This window comes from Phascolarctos cinereus, unplaced genomic scaffold (assembly GCF_003287225.1).
Source record: "Phascolarctos cinereus isolate Bilbo 61053 unplaced genomic scaffold, phaCin_HiC Scaffold_5;HRSCAF=322, whole genome shotgun sequence".
Taxonomy (NCBI): Eukaryota; Metazoa; Chordata; class Mammalia; order Diprotodontia; family Phascolarctidae; genus Phascolarctos; species Phascolarctos cinereus.
In genome coordinates this window covers 122,524,442-122,548,598 of record NW_027555958.1, presented here as the reverse complement: position 1 = coordinate 122,548,598, position 24,157 = coordinate 122,524,442, and the positions used below count along the sequence as shown (strand labels likewise).

At 34.5% G+C, this 24,157-nt stretch overlaps 1 protein-coding gene across 1 annotated transcript in view; it reads left to right on the top strand.

Moving 5' to 3' along the window:
- Nucleotides 1-23,391, top strand: part of EYA4 (EYA transcriptional coactivator and phosphatase 4) — a 379,107-nt gene extending 355,716 nt beyond the window's left edge. Inside the window, 6 exon segments of the mRNA XM_078155123.1 lie at nt 5,007-5,065; nt 5,174-5,334; nt 9,508-9,622; nt 14,245-14,366; nt 16,822-16,922; nt 20,063-23,391. Of these exon segments, the coding sequence (XP_078011249.1) occupies nt 5,007-5,065; nt 5,174-5,334; nt 9,508-9,622; nt 14,245-14,366; nt 16,822-16,922; nt 20,063-20,143 (639 nt within the window). The 3' untranslated portion in view covers nt 20,144-23,391.
- Nucleotides 23,392-24,157: the final 766 nt, after the last annotated feature.

Genomic DNA, 24,157 nt, shown 5'->3' with positions numbered 1-24,157 from the left:
ACTAAAGCAAAGAGGGTGGCAATAATATGCAACAAGATTTTAAAAATTCCATCAGAAAGGTGAACACAAGGATATGTAGTATGTGCATATCATATAGATATTTCATTATAGCCAATATTAATAAATTAATTAAAAAACATGGCTCTCTGGCAAAAATAGGAAGTTAGATATTTTGTTTCCTGTTCTATAAATTCATTATAAAAATTATGTTGACTGGATTTTTTGTAGTGAATTATTTTTTAAGAGCATGTTACAAATTCCTCTTTAATCAAAACTAAAAACCCATGTTATCCAACAATGGATTTATCAATTGCTTCGACAGGCTTCTGGAATATTACTTGGGGGCCATCTTTAGATGCTAAGCTCCTTTTGAATAAATCAATTATATATAGTTAGACTGAACCATCTGAGAAAAAAAGAGTATAGCATGTGTTTAGAATGAGATAATCTGGCAACAAATAAAATTCTCAAACACCAATTGCATCAAGCATTCCTTATATTTCTTACCCATCGATGAACAATCATTATTCTAGAAGACATATTTATCTGGAGGTGACCTCATTTTGTTTTTTTATTTTAATTGACGTGAAGTTCATTGCACTGCCAGCAGTGAATAGCTGAACAATTTGTGCTGCTAGGTAGCACCTTTCCCACCACATACACACACACACACACACACACACACACACACACACACACACACACACACACACACACAATGCTAGTTCACATACACACCAAGACAAACAGAGTTTCCTCAAATAGTAAACTGTGCTTAACTACAAGGCAAATTTTCAGAAGGTTGCTTCTTGCCCTTCCTTAGACACTCCAGCTCGAGCTGCCAAAGAGTAACTTTCCCTTCAATTTATGATGGGCTTACTCAAGAATCTAAATCTTAGTAGATAGCACAACTTGTGTGGTCACAGCTGCTGGCAAATTCTATAGTTTCTGAGAAAATACGAATTAAAATTCTTCTCTTTGATAACCATTGTTTTTACTTTAACAATAACTTCCTACCCAACTTTATTTTCTAAATTTGAACTTTGATTCTGTGACTACTTGTTACTAGGGAAAAAATACAGTAAAATCTGGTATCATATAAACATTGAAAATAAAAAAGCTAATGCAGGACATTAACTGATCATTCAGCTTTAGATCTATGCGTTGTCTATCTTATTATTCTATGGCTTTCTTGTAATGAGCTACAAATTCCAAGATCCCAGTCAATTCTCAATCTTTATTACACCCAATCCTGTGCTCCATTCATTTACTAATGGTAGGTAACTATGCCTTCTAGGATTATGGGAAGAATTTTTTTAAAAGTTTTAGTTTTGGAATTGAAAAATGTGCTAAATAAAAGCATGATTTCACTTTAAGGCCTTTCCCAAGTCTCCAAAATTAAAAGAAAAAATGGAGAACAATTATTAAGCAAAATATAGATGCCAGTTTGGCTTTCCATCACCAGTACTTGCTCCAAGAGAGTATTCCAGATTCAACAGGCATACTTAACTATGCACAGATTTGAAGAAAATAAAATTTAAAAAAACTTTAAGAACAGAGTTCTTACTATATATTTAGATTGGATACTTTTGTATTAGTTTTCAAAAGTCTGATTTTATGTTCATGAATCATGTGAGTTAATCCTTGTAATATGTGAAGAATTTCTCTACAAATCAAAATGTAAGGGTATCCAAACCAGAAGCAACTTTTAAAATTAGTATTAAATACCCATGTGCCAGTGAGACCACAAAAGCTGTCAAAAAAAAAAAAGTTACCACCTCAACATCCAGACTTCTCTGTATAATATTGCATCCATTGGTCATTACATTGTGGTGGTGACCTGGGTTCTGCAAAATGACAGCCAAGCTCAATTTATGGAAGGTCTTAACGGCTCAAAAAGACTTAAAAAACAAATTCTTTGTCTGACATCAGATGCCAACCTAGCTGAGTTCAGAAAAGCTTACAAGGGGGCAGCTAGGTGGCACTGTGGATAGAGCACCGGCCCTGGATTCAGGAGGACCTGAGTTCAAATCCGACCTCACACACACTTACTAACTGTGTGACCTTGGGCAAGTCACTTAACTCCATTGCCCAGCTGAAAAGAAAAGAAAAGAAAAGAAAAGAAAAGAAAAGAAAAGAAAAGAAAAGAAAAGAAAAGAAAGAAAAGAAATCTCACAAGGTTAGTTCTGAGATGATGAATATTTTCTGGCCAAAAAAAAAAATGGACAAAAATAATTGACCTGAAGCATAAATAAGTCATTAACATATCTGTGGAAGAAGCACCCACATGGATGAAATAACAGGGCCTGAAGCTTTGGAAAAGCTAACTATTGTGAATATTTCCATTAAATGTCATCAGCACCATATTTACAACTAACTTCAAACACTACCCTGTGCTGCTGAAAAACAATTGTAATATTTCTATACTTATTTTAATTTGCAATTTAAGTTGTCATCAAATAAAAGACTATTACTGTATTCAGGATTTAAATTCTCTATAGAAAGGCTATTATTAAAAAATGTTTTCTCTGTAGAAAATATTCTCATATTTATCTATGAACTTAGGCACTAATGGAATTTTATGAAAGCCAGGAAGCAATATGCATTAATTTTTTTAAATGTCATTCATAAAGATCTGAATCTCACAAAACATAGCTGATATGTGCTTATGTTTTATATATCTATCTATCTATATATGTATATGTATATGTGAATATGTATATACATATATTCATATATGCAAATGTATATGCATATACACATATGGATGGAGGGATAGATGGATGGATGGATGGATGGATGGATGGATGGATGGATGGATGGATGGATGGATGTGGGGGGCATAGAAGGGCCTCATGTAAGGAAATCTTCATGAGAAATCTCTCTCTTCCAGTGCTGATACTTCAGTTCTGCACATTAGGGTCTTAGAGAGTTCCTTAGGACACACTGTCCAGGGTCACAGAATTAATATGTGTAAATGGAATGATTTGAACCAGTCTTCCTGACTTTAATTCCAGCTCTGCCTCACTGCCTCAAAATAATATGATCATATGTACACACACACACACACACAAACACACAAACACACACATAATCATATGTACTCAAAGTTACTTAGCAGTGACCTACTGATTAAATCTCAGGGATAAAATGAAACCTGAGACACTAGCTAGAAGTTGCTTTTGGAAAGTCTTGCTGCTTAAACATTAGGCATTTGGTTACTAGAATATCAAAAACATCTGATAAATGTAAATTATATTAACAAAAGTAATATTCTCCTATAAGGGATAATATCTAAAAAATCTCAGAGAGGCATGTCATCATATTTATTTTTAGTAAATGAATACTTAATATACTTGAGCAAGGAGAAAGAGTAAAATGATTAAGTAAAATGACTAAAAAGGAAAAACCAAATTATTAATTAAGGGACATATATATATATATATATATATATATATATATATATATATATATATATATATATATATATATATGTGTGTGTGTGTGTGTGTGTGTGTGTGTGTGTGTGTGTGTGTGTATGTATGTATTTGTGTATGTGTGTATGTTATCAAATTCCATCCACACATGGACAGACTTTCCAAGATTTTTTGAGAGGACCATTCCTATATTCTTACATTTAAAAACAGAACAGTAAGTCTGGCATATGATGAACCCACACCTGACAAGATTTTCTTTTATGCAATACCCTATGCTAGGTAACACTTTTGGTTTTTCTTAAAGGTTCCTCCCCTTTCCCTCCAAATCAATCAATCAAAATCACTCTAAGCAGTGGGGAAAAAAAAAACCTGAACATAAGAAAGAAAGAAAGCACAATTTTGGCAGCATTTAGAATTATTATATCAATAAATACAATAAGAGAATCCCTCCCCCACCCCCTGCACTATTTGGACCTAAATAGATAGAGGAGAAATAGGTATGACTTCCTAGAGCAATATATATGTACATATGTATATGGGCAGCTAGGTGGTGCAGTGGGTGGAACACTGGGCCTGAAGTCAGGAAAACTCATCTTACTGAGTTCAAATCTGGCCTCAGATACTTAGCTGTGTGACCCTGGGCAAGTCACTTGGCCCTGTTTGCCTCAGTTTCCTCATCTGTAAAATGAGTTGGAGAAAAAAAATGGCAAACTACTCCAGTATCTTTGTCAAGAAAACTCCAAATGGAGTCACAAAGAGCCAAACAGAACTGAAACAACCCAACAACTAAAATATATGTATATACTGTATGTATGTGTATGTATACTGCCAGCCTTGTTTTTTCATATCGCATATGTGCATATGTGTGTGTAACTGCTTTTACATAATATTCCTTAGCCAACTAGTTGCAAGAAGACAGGGCAAACTCATAAGAAACTATAATCTGTGAAACTGCTTTGTAGAAACAACAAATAATCAATAATAGTGATCATTTGAATAGTGATCGTTTTATAGAAGAGTTTGTTTAAACTTAGATCTGCTTTATTCCCAGTCTTTCAGATTCACACACACAAAAAAAAGAATCACTTAAGAAAAAAATTTGCTTAGGTGTAATAGGGTAGTAAAAGAAAAATGAAGAAGATGAAAAGGAGGAGAAAAGGGAAATAGGAGGAAATAGAAAAGGAGACTGAAACAGTCATAGAAAAAGTGGAAATAGAAATAGAAGAAGGAGGAGGAACGGAGGAGAAGAGGAGTTTTGTTGATTTTTTAAAATAACTTTTTAACAGATTCTGTTTTTGCAGGGTAAAAATTTTCCAGGTTTTTCAAGCATGAGGAAACAATAGAAAATTGAGTTTAGGAGACAAATGTCACTATGTCAATACTGCCATCTTCTGGCCTTGGTTGCTTGTTCATTGAGGAAAATCACATAGGCTTGTACACACACACACACACACACACACACACACACACACATTCACACACACACGTTAAAGAATGGCAAAAAGAAATAAACGTGCTGCAATGTTGCATCATTTGAAAAGCAAATAACTTTTTAAATGTCTTCTACAGGAGTGCGATCAAGTTCATATAGATGATGTTTCTTCTGATGATAATGGTCAAGACTTAAGGTAAGCCATACTTTTCAGTAATGCTATTTCCTATAGAAATTGAATAAATGAGATTTGCAAATGTAATTATTTCTTTTATTTATTTTTAATGTATTTTGGGTGTTGCAGTACCTACAGTTTTGCAACTGATGGCTTCCATGCAGCTGCAAGTAGTGCAAACCTTTGTTTGCCAACAGGTGTTAGAGGAGGGGTTGACTGGATGAGGAAGCTGGCTTTTCGTTACAGAAGAGTAAAAGAATTATACAATACCTACAAGAATAATGTAGGAGGTATGTGTATTTCATGTTTGCTTTATTGCATGAAGATGTCCTAATGCAGAAGTTCTTATCATTTTTATTTTTCTGTCATGGATCCCTGAAGCAGTCTGGTGAAGTCTATGGACCCCTTCTCAGAATAATGTTTTCAAAGGCATATTAAAAAATACACACACACACACACACACGCACATATATATATATATATATATATATATATATATATATATATATATATATATATATATATATATATATATACATATATATATAGTTTACCTATTTTAGGTTAGAACCCCTTCCTTGAGTAAAATCTCAGAGAGTAGCTGTGTTCTAATGATAGTAAAGAAACTGCAATTTGTTAAGGCTGAATGACTTTGAACCAGCATTTTAAGGTTTTAGAATTGATACCAATCTTGCACAAAAGAAAGAGCCACCTATGAATGAGCAGCTGCATTAAAAGGATTTCTGTGAGGTTTTCTCTTTACTGAATTTTGCAGACAGGTATTTAATCAAAACGATTAACAGTATAGGCTATTCACAACTCTCCTTTGATTGGCTCTCCAGGTGTTTTGAGCATAAGAACATAGTTAAAAGAAAAAAAAACCAGGAAGCTCTGCAGACTGTACCAGTGGGAAGATTTCATGAATGAAGAGGAAAATAAACACATTAGCAAATCATGTTCATGGGTTGGTTTTTTTTTTACTCTAAAAGAGAAAAATAGAGACTTCCTGTGATTTTAGGTAATTCTTAATGGACCCCATTAATATCTCAATTTTAAGCTACTCATTCATGGAGACTTAGTTAAGGTTATTATTTTTTAATTTAAAAAAAATTACAAGGAGTAAAAGAAAAGAAAAAAGAAAATGATTTCCTGTGATCTTAGGTGATTCTCAATGGACCCTATTAACATCCCAATTTTGAACTACTCATATTCATAGAGACTTACTTAAGATTGTTATTTTTAAAATAAAAATTTATAAGGAATAAAAGAAAAGAAAAAGAAAGTAAAAGATATACTCAATAATTTGGCACCTCCTCTGGATAGCACAGCCCACTAACAAAATTTTATAAATATTATAAGAATTGGGTATGAGATCACTTCCTGAAGCTTTGATTCTTACTATTCTTAGCCTAACTTCTGTACATTATTAGATTATGTAAAGCTGTCTCAAAGGAAAAATCTTTTATCATCATTTTTAAAGTATCATGGATAGAAAACAAAATGCAGGAGTGATTAATATAAACTTTTCATATATAAAGAGAAAAGAACACAAATATGTTAAGGAGCAATAAATAGGAGCCTATAAATTTGTAAAATCTATTAAAAAGACCTAAATCTTTCTAGATGCCATTCCAATTTTATATGCAGCACATTAAATTGAATCTCCCTTATAGAAATAGATGATGATTACAAAGAGGGGTTGCATTCTGATTCTTTTTCATAGGAGTCCTCTTGAAAAATTATAAAGTAATCATCTATCTCCTTTTTTCTACAGCTGCAGTGTAATCATGAAAGACAGAGATGTAGAAATGAAGGAAGGAAGGAAGAAAGGAAGGAAGGAAGGAAGGAAGGAAGGAAGGAAGGAAGGAAGGAAGGAAGGAAGGAAGGAAGGAAGGAAGGAAGGAAGGAAGGAAGGAAGGAACAAGGAAGGAAAGAAAGGAGGAGAGAAATAAGTAAAGAAGGAGGGAGTCTTGCATCTACACCTACATATAGATAAATACGAAATGTATACAATTCAGATACTTGGAGAAAGGCTAGCAGCTGGGGTAATTGGGAAAAATCTCATATAAAAGGGAATACTTGTTCTGAGTCTTGAAGGAGATCATGGGAGATAAAAGGTGAAGGTGGAGAGAGAGAGAGAGAGAGAGAGAGAGAGAGAGAGAGAGAGAGAGAGAGAGAGAGAGAGAGAGAGAGAAACATTCCAGGCATTAAAAATAGCAAGATGAAAAGCACAAAGGGAAAGAGGGAGGGAGAAAAGATGGTTTGCGTAGTCGCCAAATCTCTGGTAATGAGTGGCTCAAATGAGCTAGAGTGGTCCTCATAACTCAAAGTTCACATAAACTCAAAGTCTTTCCTGCTTGGTAATACCTTCCAGAGCTGGTACTTCACTAGCCTAGTAGCCAAAATCTATGCTCCAGTTAAAGTAGGACTTTAAAGTAGGGTTATTAAACCAATTGGCAAATAACCCAGAAAATTTTATTGTATAACTAGTAGAATTTGTTTCTCCTCCATCTTTGCTCTCTAAATTGTACAAGTTATTTTTCTGTTAATGTTTATGATAGAATTCATAAACTTCAAGACATTTCTTGAATAGAAGCAGAAAGATGTTGCATTGGATAGATAGCATGCTGGGCATGGAGTCAGGAAGAACTTTGAATCTAGCCTCACATACTTCTTACCTGTGTGACCCAGGCAAGTCATTTAACCTCTATTTTCTTCTGTTTCTTCATCTATAAAATGGGAATAATAATATCACCCAACTTCCAAGGGTATGAAAATCAAATAAAGTAATATATGTAAAGCACTTTTTAAACCTTAAAGCACTATATAAATAAATGCTAGCTGTTGAATTTTATTCATTTATTTATTTAATTATTTATTTGTTTGTTTATTTATTTATTTATTTTGCCTTCAATACAATGATAAGTTTATCATTTTTTAGAAATATGATACATCTGAACTTCTGAGGAAAAATGCTCTAGGCCTTCAAGATGGACTATTGTAATTATTTCAAAATGTCATTAATGATGATTAATAATCAATTGAGTGAAAAGCAGCATGGCATAATGGATAGGCTCCACTCTCTCTATTCAGCACTCTAATCTTGCCTCTGACATACACTGACTGTGTGACCTTGGGCAACTCACTTAAACTCTAAGGGGCTCAGGTCACTCTCTAAGGCTATAAGTTGCTGAGGAACTGCGGATCTTCCTTGGCAAAAGGAATTTCTTCACTGGGAGTTCCTTTGGCTAGTGAAATCACAGGTCTGTTCATGGAGAAACAAAAAAGAACACTTTAAGAAGTAAAAAAAAAAATTCTTATTTTTGTCAATTGTAACATGAAGGCTGTATTCCTAACCATTGGGATCAGTCAATCAACATGCATTTATTAAGAACCTACTATGTAACAGGTACTGTGCTAGGTGTTGGGATTCAGAGACAAAAAATAAATAGTCCCTCCTCTCAAACAGCTTATATTCTAATTGAGAAGACAACATAATAAGAACTAGCATTCATATAATACTTTATGGTTTGCAAGGCACTGTATATGTTACTAAATGTGATACTCACAAGAGCCCTGTAAGGTAGGTGCCCAGGGTCACACAGCTAATGGGCAGCTAGGTGTCACAGTGCCAGCCTGGAGTCAGAAAGATTCATCTTCCTGAGTTCAAATCTGGCTTCAGATACTTAGTAGCCATGTGGTCCTGGGCAAGTTACTTAACCCTATTTGCCACAGTTTCCTCATCTGTAAAATGAGCTGGAGAAGAAAATGGCAAACCGTTCAAGTATCTTTGCCACAAGGGGTCACAAAGAGTCAGACATGACTGAAACAACAGGACAACAACACACAGATACTTAAGTCTCTAAGACTGGATTCAAACTCAGGGCTTTCTGATTCCAAGTCCAACAATTGACCCCATTGTTCCACATAGAACTTTCACATATGCAGTATAAACAGATATAGAGATAGATATAGATATATAGGTATATTCAAAATATTTACAATTCAAATGCATGTTATACTTGGTGGGGGAAGGCATAAGCAGCTAGGGAAATCAGAAAAAACCTAATGTAAAGGGGAACCTTGACCTGAGTCTTAAAGGAAACTGGGAGAGATGAAAGGCAAAAGTTAGGAAACTGAGCATTCCAGGCACTGAAGACACCAAGTTCATACCACACAGATGAAAGAGAAAGCATCATGTAGAGAAACAGTAAGAAAGCCAGCGCAGTTGGGCTACTGAGTGTGCGGAACACAGGTGATGTGGTCTGCCCTGTATTTCAAGGAATTCACTTTGGCAGCTGTGGGGAAGATGGATTGGAGAAAGGAGAGTCTTGAAGGAGGGAAAACAGCCAGAGTCTTCCTCTATTTCTGATTCATAGCAGTGTAGAATGTATTCAGATTCCTAATTAGAGTAATCCTAGTAAATCATTATATCTTAACTTTTGCCTTACTTGGTGTTACAGGACTCCTTGGCCCAGCTAAGAGAGATGCATGGCTGCAATTAAGAGCAGAGATTGAAGGCCTAACAGACTCGTGGCTAACAAATGCACTTAAATCCTTATCAATTATTAGTACTAGGTAAGTCATTCAATTTACCATTGAAATAATTAGCATATTTTAATTCATTCAAGAAATAGTTCTGATAAGACAGCTCAGAAAAGGTAATCGTGGTCAATATATCTTAATATTTCAGTTCCCTAGAGGGATAGTTAGTCCTCATTAACAAAATCATACAATTTGTTCAAGATAGAATGGCTATAGTCATTGTTTAGACCAGAAGTTATCAAATTTTTTTGGTCTGAGAATCTCTTTTCACTCTTGAGAGCCCTTCAAAGATTTTTGGTTTATGTGGGTCATATTTATCACTTTTTACTATATTTGAAATTAAAATGTTTTAGTATTATTACAAAAATAGTTTTTACCTGATGGACCTCTTGACAAAGTATTGGACACCCCAAAGGGTTCTAGGGCCTCAAGATCTAGTATAACTCCCTTATCTATACAGATCAAGAATCTAAGGCTTACAGAGGTTAAATGAAATGGTTGATAAACATTTAGAAAGGGAAAGTTATTTAAAAGACACAGCACAGCTTCATCAAAAACAGATCATTTGTTTTGAAACCTTATTTCCTTTTCTTGACAGGGTTACTACACCTACTTTAGCAAAGTTTCTGATTAAATATCTCATACAATTCTTGTGGGGAAGATGAAGAGATGTAGATAAAGAAGTCACCAAGAATTAATTAAGCTCTTACTAGTACTGTGCTAATCACTGGGAATAGTAATAGAAAATTAAGGAGAAAAAAAAAAGACTACAATCCCTGCCCTCAGGAAGCTTATCTTCTAAGGAAGAAAGATTATGCACAAAAGAAAGCTAAAAGAGGTGGGGAAGAAGAAGGTGCTTCTGCAAGGACATGGTGAAGAAATAAGTCTGGAGAGTCAGGAGCAGGAGCCAGAGAGAAATGAATAAGTGAACATTGCTGGCCTGATCTCTTTAAAATGGAGCTTCAATTGTATAGATTCAGAGTTAAGTAGGGCAGCTAGATGGCACAGTGGATAGAGCACCTGCTCTGGAGTCAGGAGGACCTGAGTTCAAATGTGTCCTCAGACACATAATACTCATCAGTTGTGTGACTGGGCAAGTCACTTAACTCTAATTGCCTCACCAAAACAAATAAACAAACAAACAAAAAACAAAATTAGTTAGATGACTAAACACAAAGAATAAGCATTAAGAGTCTAATGGTACATTAGAATACCCCAGGTCCTGTCCTGTTCAACAGCATTATCACTGACTTGGATAGAGGCATGGATGGCACATTCATCAGATTTGAAGATGTTTTGATCGCAAACACATTGGATGTCAGTCAGTATCCAAAATCAATACTGAAAGGCTGGAATATGGGACTGACTCAATTATGCTTATATTCAGTAGAGATAAACATAAAGTTGTGTACTTGGGTACCAAAAACAAAAATTTTAAAAAAAATCAACTTTTCAAGTACAGAGTAGGGAAGGGAAAGTCAGACATCACTGTCTCAAAAAGATCCCCCAAAATTAAATGCTTACTGTTATAAGAGAAGCTTAGCTTCAAGAAATAAAGAGATAATTCTCCTTCTCTATCTTCCCTTCCTCAGGCTTCATCTGGAGTACTATGTTTAATTCTAGCCTCACAGTTTAATAATACTGGTAAGCTGGAGAGAATGTAGAGGAAGCCAACCAAAATGGTGAAGGGCCTAGAGTTAATGCCATACGATGATGGGTTATAGGAAAATATTTTGCTTAGAAAAGGGGAAGAAAAATCAGGAGGGACAGGGTAGCTCTATTCATTTATTTGAAGGGCTATTGTGTGTTTAGCCTCAGATAGCAGAACCAGGAACAACGGGGAGAAATTGTAAACTGACAAATTTAGGTTGGATGTCAGGAATTATTTCTAAACAATTAGCACTGTCCAAAAATGAAATGGCTACTTTTAGAGATATTGAGTTTTCCTTCCTTGGAAGTCTTAAAGCAGAGACTGGATGGCCGCTTCTCAGGTATTCTGTAGTGACAGTTGCTTTTTGATTATGGGTTTAAGTTAATGGCCCCTGGGATCCTTTCTCAAATTCTGTGATTTTCCTATTAGAGTTTTTTTTTTCATATTAGAGTGCTTTTAATTTTATTTTTTTTTTGTTATAATGGTAATTAGCTACGGATAGCTTAGGCCAAAGAAAAGGTTAGATGGCTTTATAAAATGTTACAAAAATAAATTTAAATACTTGAGCTATGTATCTTTGTGGGCAACCTAGAAAAATAAAGGCTAAGTGATCATATTGTTGTGTGGGTTCATATCTATTTGAACAATTATACCCATCATGCTGATGAATTGATACTTAGCTACTTTAGGGTTCTACACGTGGGCTTCGTCTATTTTTTCTTATTATCAATGACTTGAATGAAAGCATAAATGCTACAAGATGGGGAGGAATAACTAGCAATCGTGTTAATATTTTCAAGATTCAAAAAGATATTCACAGGCTAATACAATGTTCGCAAACTAGCAAGATGAAATTAGGTCAAGGTAAATATAAAGTCCTGTCTTTGTATTCAAAAAATCAATGGCATTGTAGATCCCTGTCTTAGTAATAATCCAGTGAAAAGACCTAGAGGTTTTAATTTATTTCAGTTTCACTTTGAATCAACAACATGATGTGCTTGTCATAAAGTTAGAGTCATCTTAGCCTGAATTAATATAAGCACAATATCTAGTATAAAGGAAGCCCCCATCAGACCACATCTAGAGTACTGTGGACTACCATTTTTTAAAAAGACATTAACAAGCTGGAACATATCCAAAGGAAGGCAAGCAATGGTGCTAGATCTTGAAACCATGCAATACGAAGGAGGACTGAAGGAATCCTACATGGCAAGATCAGGAGTTACATGAAGAAGTTTCAGGGACATAGATTTTGATTCTATACAAAGAAAAAGAAAAATTAAAGCCATGAAGAAAATGAATGGGCTAACTCAAAAAGTAATGTCATCTCTTATTGATGGTTTCCAAGCAATGGCTAGATGTCCTTTTGTCAGGTGTGCTGCAGAGTTGGTTTGTTGGTTTGTTTGTTTGTTTTGGATAGGCAATGGGGTTAAGTGACTTGCCCAGGACCACACAGCTAGTAAGTGTTATGTGTCTGAGGCCAGACTTTAACTCAGGTCCTCCTGAATGCAGGGCCGGTTCTCTGTCCACTGCACCACCTACCTGCCCCTAGAGTTGATTTTTGTTCAAATAAAACTTGAGTTAAATGATCTCTGAAATTGTTTCCAACTCTGAGATTTTCTTCTATTCTGAGCAGGAGGAATTACAAACTGAGAAAGTTAATATAGGCAGGTGCTCAGTAATCTGCCTTGGTCAGACCACTTCTGGAATACTGTGTTCAGTTCTATGTATGATATTATTTTTAAAAGGACATGGATAAGTTCAGAGGATGGGATCATCAGGATAGGCTAACCAGGATTCTAAGAAGACTTGAAGCCAGACTATTCCAGGATCTATTAAAGGAGTTATTGCTATTTAGCCCAGGAAAGGAGAGCAATAGGAGGAGGTAATAATTGTCTGGATGTAGCTAAAGAGCCATGATAAAATAAAGCTATTGCAATGTTTTTGTTTAGTCCCGGGAAACAAAGTTATGGGCAAAAGTTACAGGGAGACAGATTTAAGCCAAACCTTAGGAAGAACTTCCAAAGAACTCAAGGAAGGGTAAAAGGAAAATGATCCAACTATCTTAGGAGATTGAGTCCCCTTACAGTTGATGTTCAAACAGTACATGGACTTTTCAAAAGATTCTGAAAAAGACGTGAATTTGCGAAGGATGAAAACCCTTGCTTGGGTTTGAGTTATGTTAGATAACTTCTTACATTTATTCTAACTCTCAGGTCTTGTGATTCAGTTATATGGAAGATGGAATTGATTTGTTTTACTCATCTCCTCCCAGAACACAAAAGTCATACCAGTTGTTGGAAGTTAAAAAAAAAATGGCACATTTGGGCTCAACATAAGTGGGGAAGCGCACATCAGAATTTTTTTTTCATATTTCAAATAATTTTCTTATTTTTTCTCTCTTCCTCTTTTTCTTTAAAAAAAAAATCCCTACTTTTATCATAAGAGGTGGCTCTCTGATAGGTAACAGGAGAAAGAATCTGGGGAGGATGGATTTAGTTGATTCATTGTTTCCATATGATTTGGGATTATGTTCATTAGCCCCTTTTAATGAAATTTGAGGGACAAAGATTATTTCTGTTAACATTACTAGGGAGACAATGTAAGTAGTGAAAAGAGTTGTGAGTTATATTTAAAGAATTTAAAGAGTACCATATTTAGAGTCATGAGGCATGGTTGCAACGCAGGTTCTGAGAACTACAGAACTAACTGTTTGATCATGAACAAGTCACCTGATCTCTACCAGACTACATTTCTCTTATCTATAAAATAAGGATAATAACATTCACGTAGCCTAGGTTTTGGGGAAGAAATTACTTCATAATGCTTAGAATATTATAGAAATAGAAGATATTAGAAATCATATTTGTTTACTCTAATACTATCATCTGATTCTTCATATTTCAATGTGCAATATAATACATATGTACATTACATATATGTATATTTGTATATACTTATTATTCAGTATTAAAACTAAAAAAAAAGCCATTTTCCCTTTCAGGAGTAACTGCGTAAATGTCTTGGTAACAACAACTCAGCTTATCCCAGCACTTGCAAAAGTCCTACTATATAGTTTGGGCGGTGCTTTTCCTATTGAAAATATTTACAGTGCAACTAAAATAGGTAAGTAATTAATTAAAAATGTCATAAGGAATATGATTGTATTTTGTGAGATTTTGTGTTTTTATCATTTTTTCTCTCTTTTCAAGTTTAGCTATTAGGTAATCAAATTTGAGAATACCCCAAATCATGATGTATGGAGGCCACTCCCTAATTCTCTTTTTATCCTACCCCATTAAAAAAAAAAACTATTGAAAGCTTTTTTTTTTACTAGCTCTCTACCTGGTCCAAGCACTTTCCATATATTACTTATAGGATAATAGTATATATTATCAAAAATAGTGTGTAGCAATTCTGCCCATGCTTTTTAATCCTTAACTAGCATGCATATTAAATACCAGATCCTTATATTTTCAGTTATGTAGATCTGAAGTTCAGGTCCCTTTTTAGCATTACAAGAAAGTCTCAGAGGGAAAAGAGTTACAAGGCTCAAATAACATAATTGGAATATTCCCATGTCACGAGCGGATAGAAAACTTCATTTATACCATGTGCAATGATCAATAAACATAATCATGTCTATCTGTTCATCTCAGAGGCTGTGGGTACATTTTGATAACTATCTCTTCTAATATACATTCAAAATAAATCTTAAACAACTTCCATTTTGAAACCGTTAAGAGAAGAGAGTACATGTATACATTGACCTGTCAAGTAAATTCCTGATGAAATAGATGGACTGTGCCCTGAAGGTCAACAAACTTAGGCTCTGGGCACACTGACAAGGGAAGCTCAAGAGCCAAAGATCTTCCACCAAAAATAACCTGCCTGCCCCAAGTGCTTCAAAGTTCAGATAAAAGATCTGATACCAAAAGTACCCAATTGCAGCTGTTTCAATGATAAATCAGGAGAGATCCCAGCCTTTAAAAATATGGGCATCAGAATGTCGTCAAGTCCCATTTTAAGCACTGGTGTAGACATAAGTCAAATAGTCAGAACCTTCTGTTGCTTTGAAAAGGAGTTTCAAGGGAATTGAAGAGCATAGAGCTACCAAATTCAAATCAACAATTTTGGAAATAGGGTAGTAGTAAATGATGCCTTTTATGCAAGATAGCACTTGTATTTTAATTGATCCCATGTGTTCATGTAAATATTTACATTTGTTTCAGTGAAATTCAATCATACAGTGGAAAGATCTGGGCTTTGGAATCAAGAAACTTGGATTCAAATCTCACTTTTTTCACCACCTATGTAACTTTAGGCATGTTGTTTAACCTGTCTAACCCTTAAGTTCCTCGTCTGTAAAAGAAAGAGGGTTGGACCAGATGGATTCTAAAGTCTCTTCTGTTCTAAAGAAATAATCCTAATCATATATTATATTTTTATTTGGATTTTCATTTGGCTTTTTCACAAGTCATATAGTTCTATAATAGCATACATGCTTTGAAGAATGACTTTTTTATTAAGTAAATTCATACTAAAAATCAAATTAATTAAAATTTTTCTTTCTTTTTGCCTTCATAGCATTGTTTCATAGATTTTAGAATTACCAAATAATGAAAAAATGTAAAATAATAGTTACAAATGCATGAGTAATACAGTATTGATGTTCATAGGAATGAAAGCAAATATCAGCATTGTAAAGGTCTCAGAAATTTTTTGAACAAACAAATGAATATTCCGAGTGGTACTCAAAAAGCAAGACTCAGTGAGTGCAACAAAATTAAATTGAATATGGCATATGAGATGATAGTTGGAATGGAGCAAGGAAGGACAGAATCTGATTTTGATTCAAGCAGTTTTATAAGTACTATAAGCTACTTCTCCCTTGTTGTCATTTGGCCTGAACATCATAGACTTCCCAATTCTTCAAAGAAAGGAGCTGGTGACAAGAGTAATTTCCATCACACTGCATTGTTCTTTTTTGATTAAGTGAATCTTCTATCCTTTTTTTTTGCTTTTTAATACACATTTAAATAAAATTCCTATTAGAATTGGACCAGTTCTTAACTTTTTCTGTGCCATGGACCCCTTTGGTAGCCTTTAAAATGTTTTTTTTATTGTAATTGAAACAAATGCTAAATTTCAGTTGGAGATCAGTAAAGATCAACATGTAAAATGTAAATAAACAAATAATAAATGTAAATAAACATGTAGAAACAGTAAAAATAAACAATAAAATTTATCATTTTATTTTAAGAACCCTTGAATTTAAACTAACAATTATTAAATTATTTAAGTGATTATAAAATAATTAGGCTTTTGTATTTTGAGGCAAACAGTGCCAACAGTCTCACACTGCCAAAAATCAATCTTAACTTTTTTTATTTTTCCCAAACAATGTTCAATAATCTACTCTAACCAAGTTCTTCTGCCTTTCAGCAGTGTTATTGATATACAGAGGTCAGAGGTCTATAGCAAAGTTCAATAATCTTCAAGCAAATTCATTTAATCCTTTGCAAATCTTTTTGCAAATTGAAACAGTGGCTGAAAGAATAAGCAGTGCATTGTTTTTCAGGAAAAGAAAGCTGTTTTGAGCGTATAGTGTCCAGATTTGGCACTAACATAACTTATGTTGTGATTGGAGATGGCCGAGATGAGGAGCATGCCGCTAACCAGGTAACTTCACTCTGAACTTTATCTCATTTATCTTCCAGGAAAAGAAAGTTGCTTTGAGCGAATAATGCAAAGGTTTGGCAGAAAAGTAGTATATGTTGTAATTGGGGATGGTGTAGAAGAAGAACAGGCAGCAAAAAAGGTAACCTGTCTCACAAAAATGTTGGTGTGATACTTCCAATGCAAGCTGTTTTGTTTGCATTCCTGTAGTTTGGTGCAGTGGCAGATTGGCAAATGATTTGAATTTAAACACAAAACCAGAGCATGAGGTCAACCCTTGCATTTAAATTAACCATTTGGATTTTAGCATTTTTATTTGTTGATTTTCCTAAAATTTGATAGGAAAGGTAGGGAAATTTCTTTCACATCACAAACACTTGACTAGAATGTTAGTTAAAATAGGCAGGACTCTTAAATGACTAGGGTTTTTTTTTTAATATATTACTAAGACAAGAACAAGAGGGAAAATATTCACCCTCAAGCAAATGAAATGGAATAAGATAAACAGCCCTCCTGAAATTTAGAGAATAGTTTTAGAGGCTCAATTTCTCACCATCTCTCTCATCTATCTTCTTTATTGCCTTATAGTTCTTTTTAATAAATAAAACCTTTGTAGCATATAAGGAATTTTAGAGTTTTAATGAAAATGAACAGGAAATTTGCTGAAAGGAAATTTTGTTAAATATCCTCAAAATGTAATCTTTCTTTTTTACAATCTCCAAAATACCTTTGGCATATAGTCTTCAGTTCAGACTGTTTAATATATTGTAAGAGTAATTTCTTCAAAGGACCCAGACTACTTTGAATGTCACATGTTTCTAAAGCCAGAATTACAGAAGCATAGAGTTGGAAGGGACCTCAGAGATGATCTATTCCACTTTATATTTGAACAAGAAATACCTGGACAGTATGATTGACAATTGGTCAACCAGTCTTTATTTAAAGACCTCAAACAGAAAAGAACCCCTTATTCTCTGAGATAGCCCATTCCACTCTGGGATAGCTTTAATTGTTAGGCAGTTTTATTCCTTGCAACAATTCCAAATTTACTTCTTTGTAATTTTTCAACATTGTCTTTCATTTGTCCAAATGTGATGTAGAGTGCTGAATTTTGAACTTGCCAAACTGGTTTTAAATATAGACTCTGTGTTGCTATCTTTATAATCTTGGGCAAGTCATTTAATGATTCTGGGATTCAGTTTCCTCTTCTATAGAATGAGAAGTTTAGTTTAGTGACTTCTAAGGTCCTTTCTAACTCTGAGTCTATGATCTGTAATCTTATTAAAGCTTTTTCCTCTTAAACATGACAAGCTTTGAAATACTTGATGACAGCTTAGCATATCCTCCCTTAGGCTTTCTCCAGGATAAATTTGAAAGTAGCTTATCTTGTCCTCTGTAAGTCTTTCTTTCTTCAGGATAAATATCCCTTCATCCTGTATAGCATGAATTTGACCCTTCACCATCCAGATTATTTTCCATTAGATACTTTCCAGATTAACAATGCTTTTCCTAATATGTGGTGCCAAGACCTGAACAAAATATTCCAGATATGATTTAGCACAGCAGGATTGTCATCTTCCTAGTACTGAACTTTATACTTTTCTTTATGAAGCCCAAAATTTCATTAGCTTTCTGAATTACCACATGACACTATTTAAAAAGGCCTTCTCTATTCTCACCTATCACTAACTTAGAAACTGGGGCAATTCAATTTGCATTAATTGCCTAACCCAAGGGTAAACTAGGAACAATGCCAGGATGAAGTGCCTAAACTTAGAAGTATCAGTCACCAATGTGGTGACTTCGTATTTCATAATTACAGATTTAGAGCTTGAAGGGACTATAGAGACCATGTAGGCTCACTTTCTGATTTTATGTATGAGAAAGATGAGTCCAAAAGAGATTAAATGATTTGCCTGAGATCTCAGAGTCGTAAATGGCAATTGCAATGCTTGCAATGATACTCAATAAGTATTTGTTGATTTGACCTGTCATAGATTCTTTGTCTCTAAATCTAACAGGCTTTCCTCTATGCACTTTTCCCTTAGTCAACTGGGACAAAACATGGTAGGTCAAGATAAACCAAAAATTTCATTAGAATGCTATTTCCAAATGGTTTTTTAATGTACATATGATAATGGTGATGGTAAAATCCTAGAATTCTGTTTTGAAATACAGGTGGTTGGTTTTTCTAGATCCTAGAATGCATGCTTTTCTTGGGATGTAGTTGCAATTGCATGTGCAGAAAAATCATAAACTATTCTGCGTGTCACAAATAGATCTGAGCTGAGTAGAAATAAATATTAGGAAATTCCAACTTCATAAAATGCAAATTTTCTTTCTGACAAAAAAAATAGGGTTTATTTTGAAAATCTCTCAACTAGTCCAAAAGTTCCCATTAGTTTTAATAATATTTCTAGCAAAGTGTGTTTCTCCATTTAATTTAAAGTGAAATCTCATATACAGAGATGGAAAACACCAGACCAGATTGAAACAATTTTAAAATTTACCAACCTATACAGATGTGAGTACACATTCACCTTCTTCCTTTCAGCTTCCCAGTAATAACAAAATGGGGGAAAAGTCACTATTTTCAACTCAGCATAAATTTTGACTTTTACAGGCAATAGCCACTTTGATGTTTCTTTCCTACATAGTGCTTTTCACATCAGCTGTCCAATGGGGGCGGGGAATAGAATTATTCAGAGAATAAAAAGGGATTTTCTTTCCCTTTGTTAAATGTGAGAGTTTGATAAGTGACTAAAACTTACTTATCAATGAATGAATCCACAAATATGTTTCAAGTATGTGGGTAGCATTGCTTTTCTGGTTCTGGTAATAGTCATGAGATATTCTGAAGAAATATGAACATTAACAAAGAGATCCTGGAGGATTCTGGTATTCTCCTATATTGTCATCCATAAAATCCAGTTCAGATCTATTTCTTTATGATGTTGATCATGCTATTTTGTTAGTACCAGTCCTTCAATTTTAATTCTCCCTTTAAAACACATCCTTGGAACTTGACTGACTTCACGTACTGTGTATACAATGGTAATTTGCTTAGACCATGGTGATGATCTCTCTTTCCTCTCCTTCCCCATCCCTCAACCACCCCACCCTCACCCTTTTAATAACCACAGCACAACATGCCCTTTTGGAGGATATCAAGTCATTCAGACCTCTTGGCTCTACATCAAGCATTGGAACTAGAGTATTTGTAATTGTGTTCTATTGCTGGAGATCCATTTATTTTTTTTGTTGTTGTTTTTGTTGGGTTTTTTATATATCTCAAGTACACTGAATTTTTATGTGTGATTCAATGCCTCTGGCTTTACACATATAAATTGTCTTAAAGGATGAAATCATATTTGGAATGAAAATTCCAGAAGGAAGAATTCAGATTGCTGAATGGAGTTAAAACTTTAGTTCTACAGAAAGGAAGCTCTATGGTCTTATTTGTGCAACACTTTAATGAATTATGGAGGTTGCTGGTACACACCGAATGAGCCCTAACTGGAGTTAAACAGCTTTAGCAAAGAACTTTTATGTTGGCAAAGCAGCAACACACATTTCCCATCTGACAAAGTGGTGTTCAACAACATTCCTCAATATGGGATATATTCTCAACACTGAGGTTTGAATCAGACTTTAGCCTCCCTAACCCAGAAAATCTGAATTGAAATGCACTCAGACTGTATAATGACAATTCTGTCTAGACCTGTAATTTGTGTAAATTATTGATGAAAATAATTTACTGTGACTTTATTAGCAGCTGACTTTGGAATGGATGCAATTTTTTTCTTTCTTTTTTGGGGGGGGTGGGGGAAGGGAGGGAGAAATGGGAATATAATATTGTCTCTTTTATAAGTTTGGCAAACAGAATGTGCATACTGATGTGCTGTGCCTTAAAGACAAGACAAGACAGTGTTTGTGTGTTAAGATGTATCTTTGGTTAAAAACTCTGTAGATAAAGAAAAAAAAACTTTGTGATAATCCTTGACATGACCAAATTTCAAATTCAAGTTAGCAGAGCTCAAGACTGAATCAAATAGTAATTAAGTATTTGTTGCAGTGAGGGAAGGGGGAGTGAAAAGGAAAGTTTGTGTTTTCATGTGGATTCCGAATAATTCCACTGAGCTTGAGGCAAAATAATAGCTCATCCAAACATAAGTAGAAAGTTTGGGGGAGATTGCAATGATTTTGGGGACCTTTGCTTTGGAAGTAAAATGGATATTTAAGTCTTGAGCAACCTATCCATATTTTTGCATGAGAAAACTGAGGGCCATATTCATGGTTATTTGCACTGTTTTGAGTTTGAATTCTTTAGGGATGTGTGTCATGGAGGGAAAAACACCCTCATGAAAACCAATATTTATCAACTAGTAATAGGTCTTCTGATCCTGTTCATGGAGTGAGCTGAAATTGAAAAGAAAGATAAATTTGTATTTCCCCTCCCCCAAAATAAATTGTTCTCCAATAGTTTAAGTGAGATATATGCCCCTAATAAGAAACATTCTCTAGGGAAAGTGAAACTGTGTGAGCTTTCCATAGAGCAGTATCAGATAAATGAATATGTCACACTGATCTTGGCAATGTTATAGAAATAATATTTTATTAGAGTCAACCCTGTTCTTATTTTGTTTTCATTTATCTTCTGACTTTTGAAGGCTTGTATGTTACCTTTTTCTATCTCTTATCAGTGTTGTAACAGTACAAAGAGAATCCCCGTCACTTATGCCTGTGTGCTTTCTTCTTTTTCATGAGTGACCCAGGTTGGTAATACAGTAGAGGTTCTCCTGTTTCTTTCTGCTATTTCCCCCAATAGTCCTTATTTCATAGTCCTAGAAAATCAAAGTGTCTGGGTGATTCTTATACCCACAGCTTTCTGTTAAAGGTTTGTCCAATGTCCAGTCACCTACATCATCCCACCCAACCAATGGGAAGTCCATGGCTTATTATTTAGTTTGAGATTTAATAGTGGCAGACTTTCATGGCTTAGAGAATGACAGCACCTGTTCTGTCTACCAAAATATATATTTTAGAAATACACTTTTAAGTTTCTAGGCTGGAAAACTTGCCTTTGTCTACAACAGCCAAAGAGAGAATGAAATCACCAAGCCTTGTATAAGACTGTCAAGCCATTATAAAACTTGAACTCAAGATTTGAATTCAGTGCTATTTTTATCCCTGGCACATTAGCTCTTATTAGAGCCAAGCTGAGGAAATTTTATACAAATTCTTTGGAGACAGTTTAACAAAGTTAAACTATTTTACTCAGTATTTTAAGTCAACCAACTGAGCATGTGAGACATCTCATGAACTGGCATCTAGTTATAAGAACATTACACAATTGGTTAGCAGACATGCCTAAACTTGCATTCTTCCCCATACCAAGAAAGGAATTCTAATGTTGCCAAACTACGGGTTCAGAAAGGAAAGTCCTTTGGAAAGGCAAAGAAACCAAGAGCTCATGGCACCTACAATTTCAGGTTCATATGCATCTTATTCATTGAATCTGTGTTCAAAATAGATTGACATCCACCACACCAAAGATGAGGGTGACAACAATCTGTTCATCCAGTTATACCCTAGGGCAACAAGTCACAGTCTGGTGAATCAGACTTTCAATGTGTTATCAACTATTAACTTTATCTTTCTGATTATAGGCAAAGAATACGTCCCAACCCTGATAAACAGACACACACGTATGAGTGCATATACACAGAAATATACACACAGGTCCCCTTTCTTTCTAATCTTAGGAAAAAACAATGTTGGCAGTTGCCACATACTATTTAAATATAGGATATTGTGCCTTATTATTATGACTATTTTGAATGACATTCTATAAATGAAGTGGGTTTTCAGCTACTGTACAAACATGGATTTTGTATAGTACTAGAAATAATAACCATGTTTTAGTGTTGCACCTGCAGAATATTAATAGAGTATAATTTCAGTAACCAAATATAGGTGGTCAGTACCTTAGGAAATGGAAGTAAGTTAATCTACACCAGTAAAATTCTATAAATCAAGGCCAGAGGTAACATCTTTTAGAAACACATGCAGTTTTACGCACAGAGAAATAGGTGGCAAATGTCACTCTGAATTTGATTAACTTAATCTCTCCTAAAATAAATATTCAAAATAGCAGCCACGGCGTGTTCCCCTATGAATTTGCTTTCCTCTCAGTGCACTTGCTTATGACAAACCTACATTCTGAGTGAATATGGTTTTTTAGTCTCTCTAAGGGAAAACAAGCATCGTGAGCCAAAGCTGCATTTTGACTCCCAATAATAGAAGCCTTTTGGAAATCATAACTAATCAAAATTGAGGGACTCTGTCATGCATTAGCAAGGTATAGTTTATATTGGGGCCTACATAATTTAAAGAAATGTAAATTAATATTAAAAGCTTGTAAAAATATGTACATCTTTACTATTTCTCAATAAATACATTTGGAAATGTTGTCATTTTCTTCACCTTCTCATGTTGCAAAGTGTTTATTGTGTGCATTCATATTATTCTGAAAAACTGGAATCTTTAGAGTCTTACTAATATAAACTGAAAATAGGTTTCCTTGACATATTCCAGTTTTCTTATCTCTTTAGCTGTAGCATGGAATCTGGTGTTTGTGATGAATTGAAATATAGCTAACAAAATCTCATTAATTCACACCGATTAGGCATGTCCCTATCTGAATTAGTGAAAAGGTATGACTTGTGATTTTTTTAGAGAAATACAGTATTGCTATAAATAGATTTGCTAATGAAGTGAATTTTAAGCTGTATTCCTGCCTTTTTTGCCCTCATGAAAAAATTGTCTCCCACAAACATGCACACACACACACACACACACACACACACACACACACACACACACACTCCTCCTCTGTGCCTATAGAATTCCTTGGAGAATTTCCTTTAAGGAATATGTTTTGCTATAAATTATTTGTATCGAGGCAGCTAGGTGGCACAGTGGATAGAGCACCAGTGCTGGAGTCAGGAGAACCTGAGTTCAAATCCAGCCTCAGACACATAACATTCACTAGGTGTGTGACTCTGAGCAAGTCACTTAACCCCAATTGCCTTCACCAAAAAAAAAGAAATTGTATCTAAAGGGATATTTCTGAAATAGCTGGAAAAAAAGAACTTCATTCCCATGTAAGTTTAAATATTTCCCTTATAAAAATGTTTTCCCTATTAGTTTTTTTTTTGCAAACTATTTATTTATAC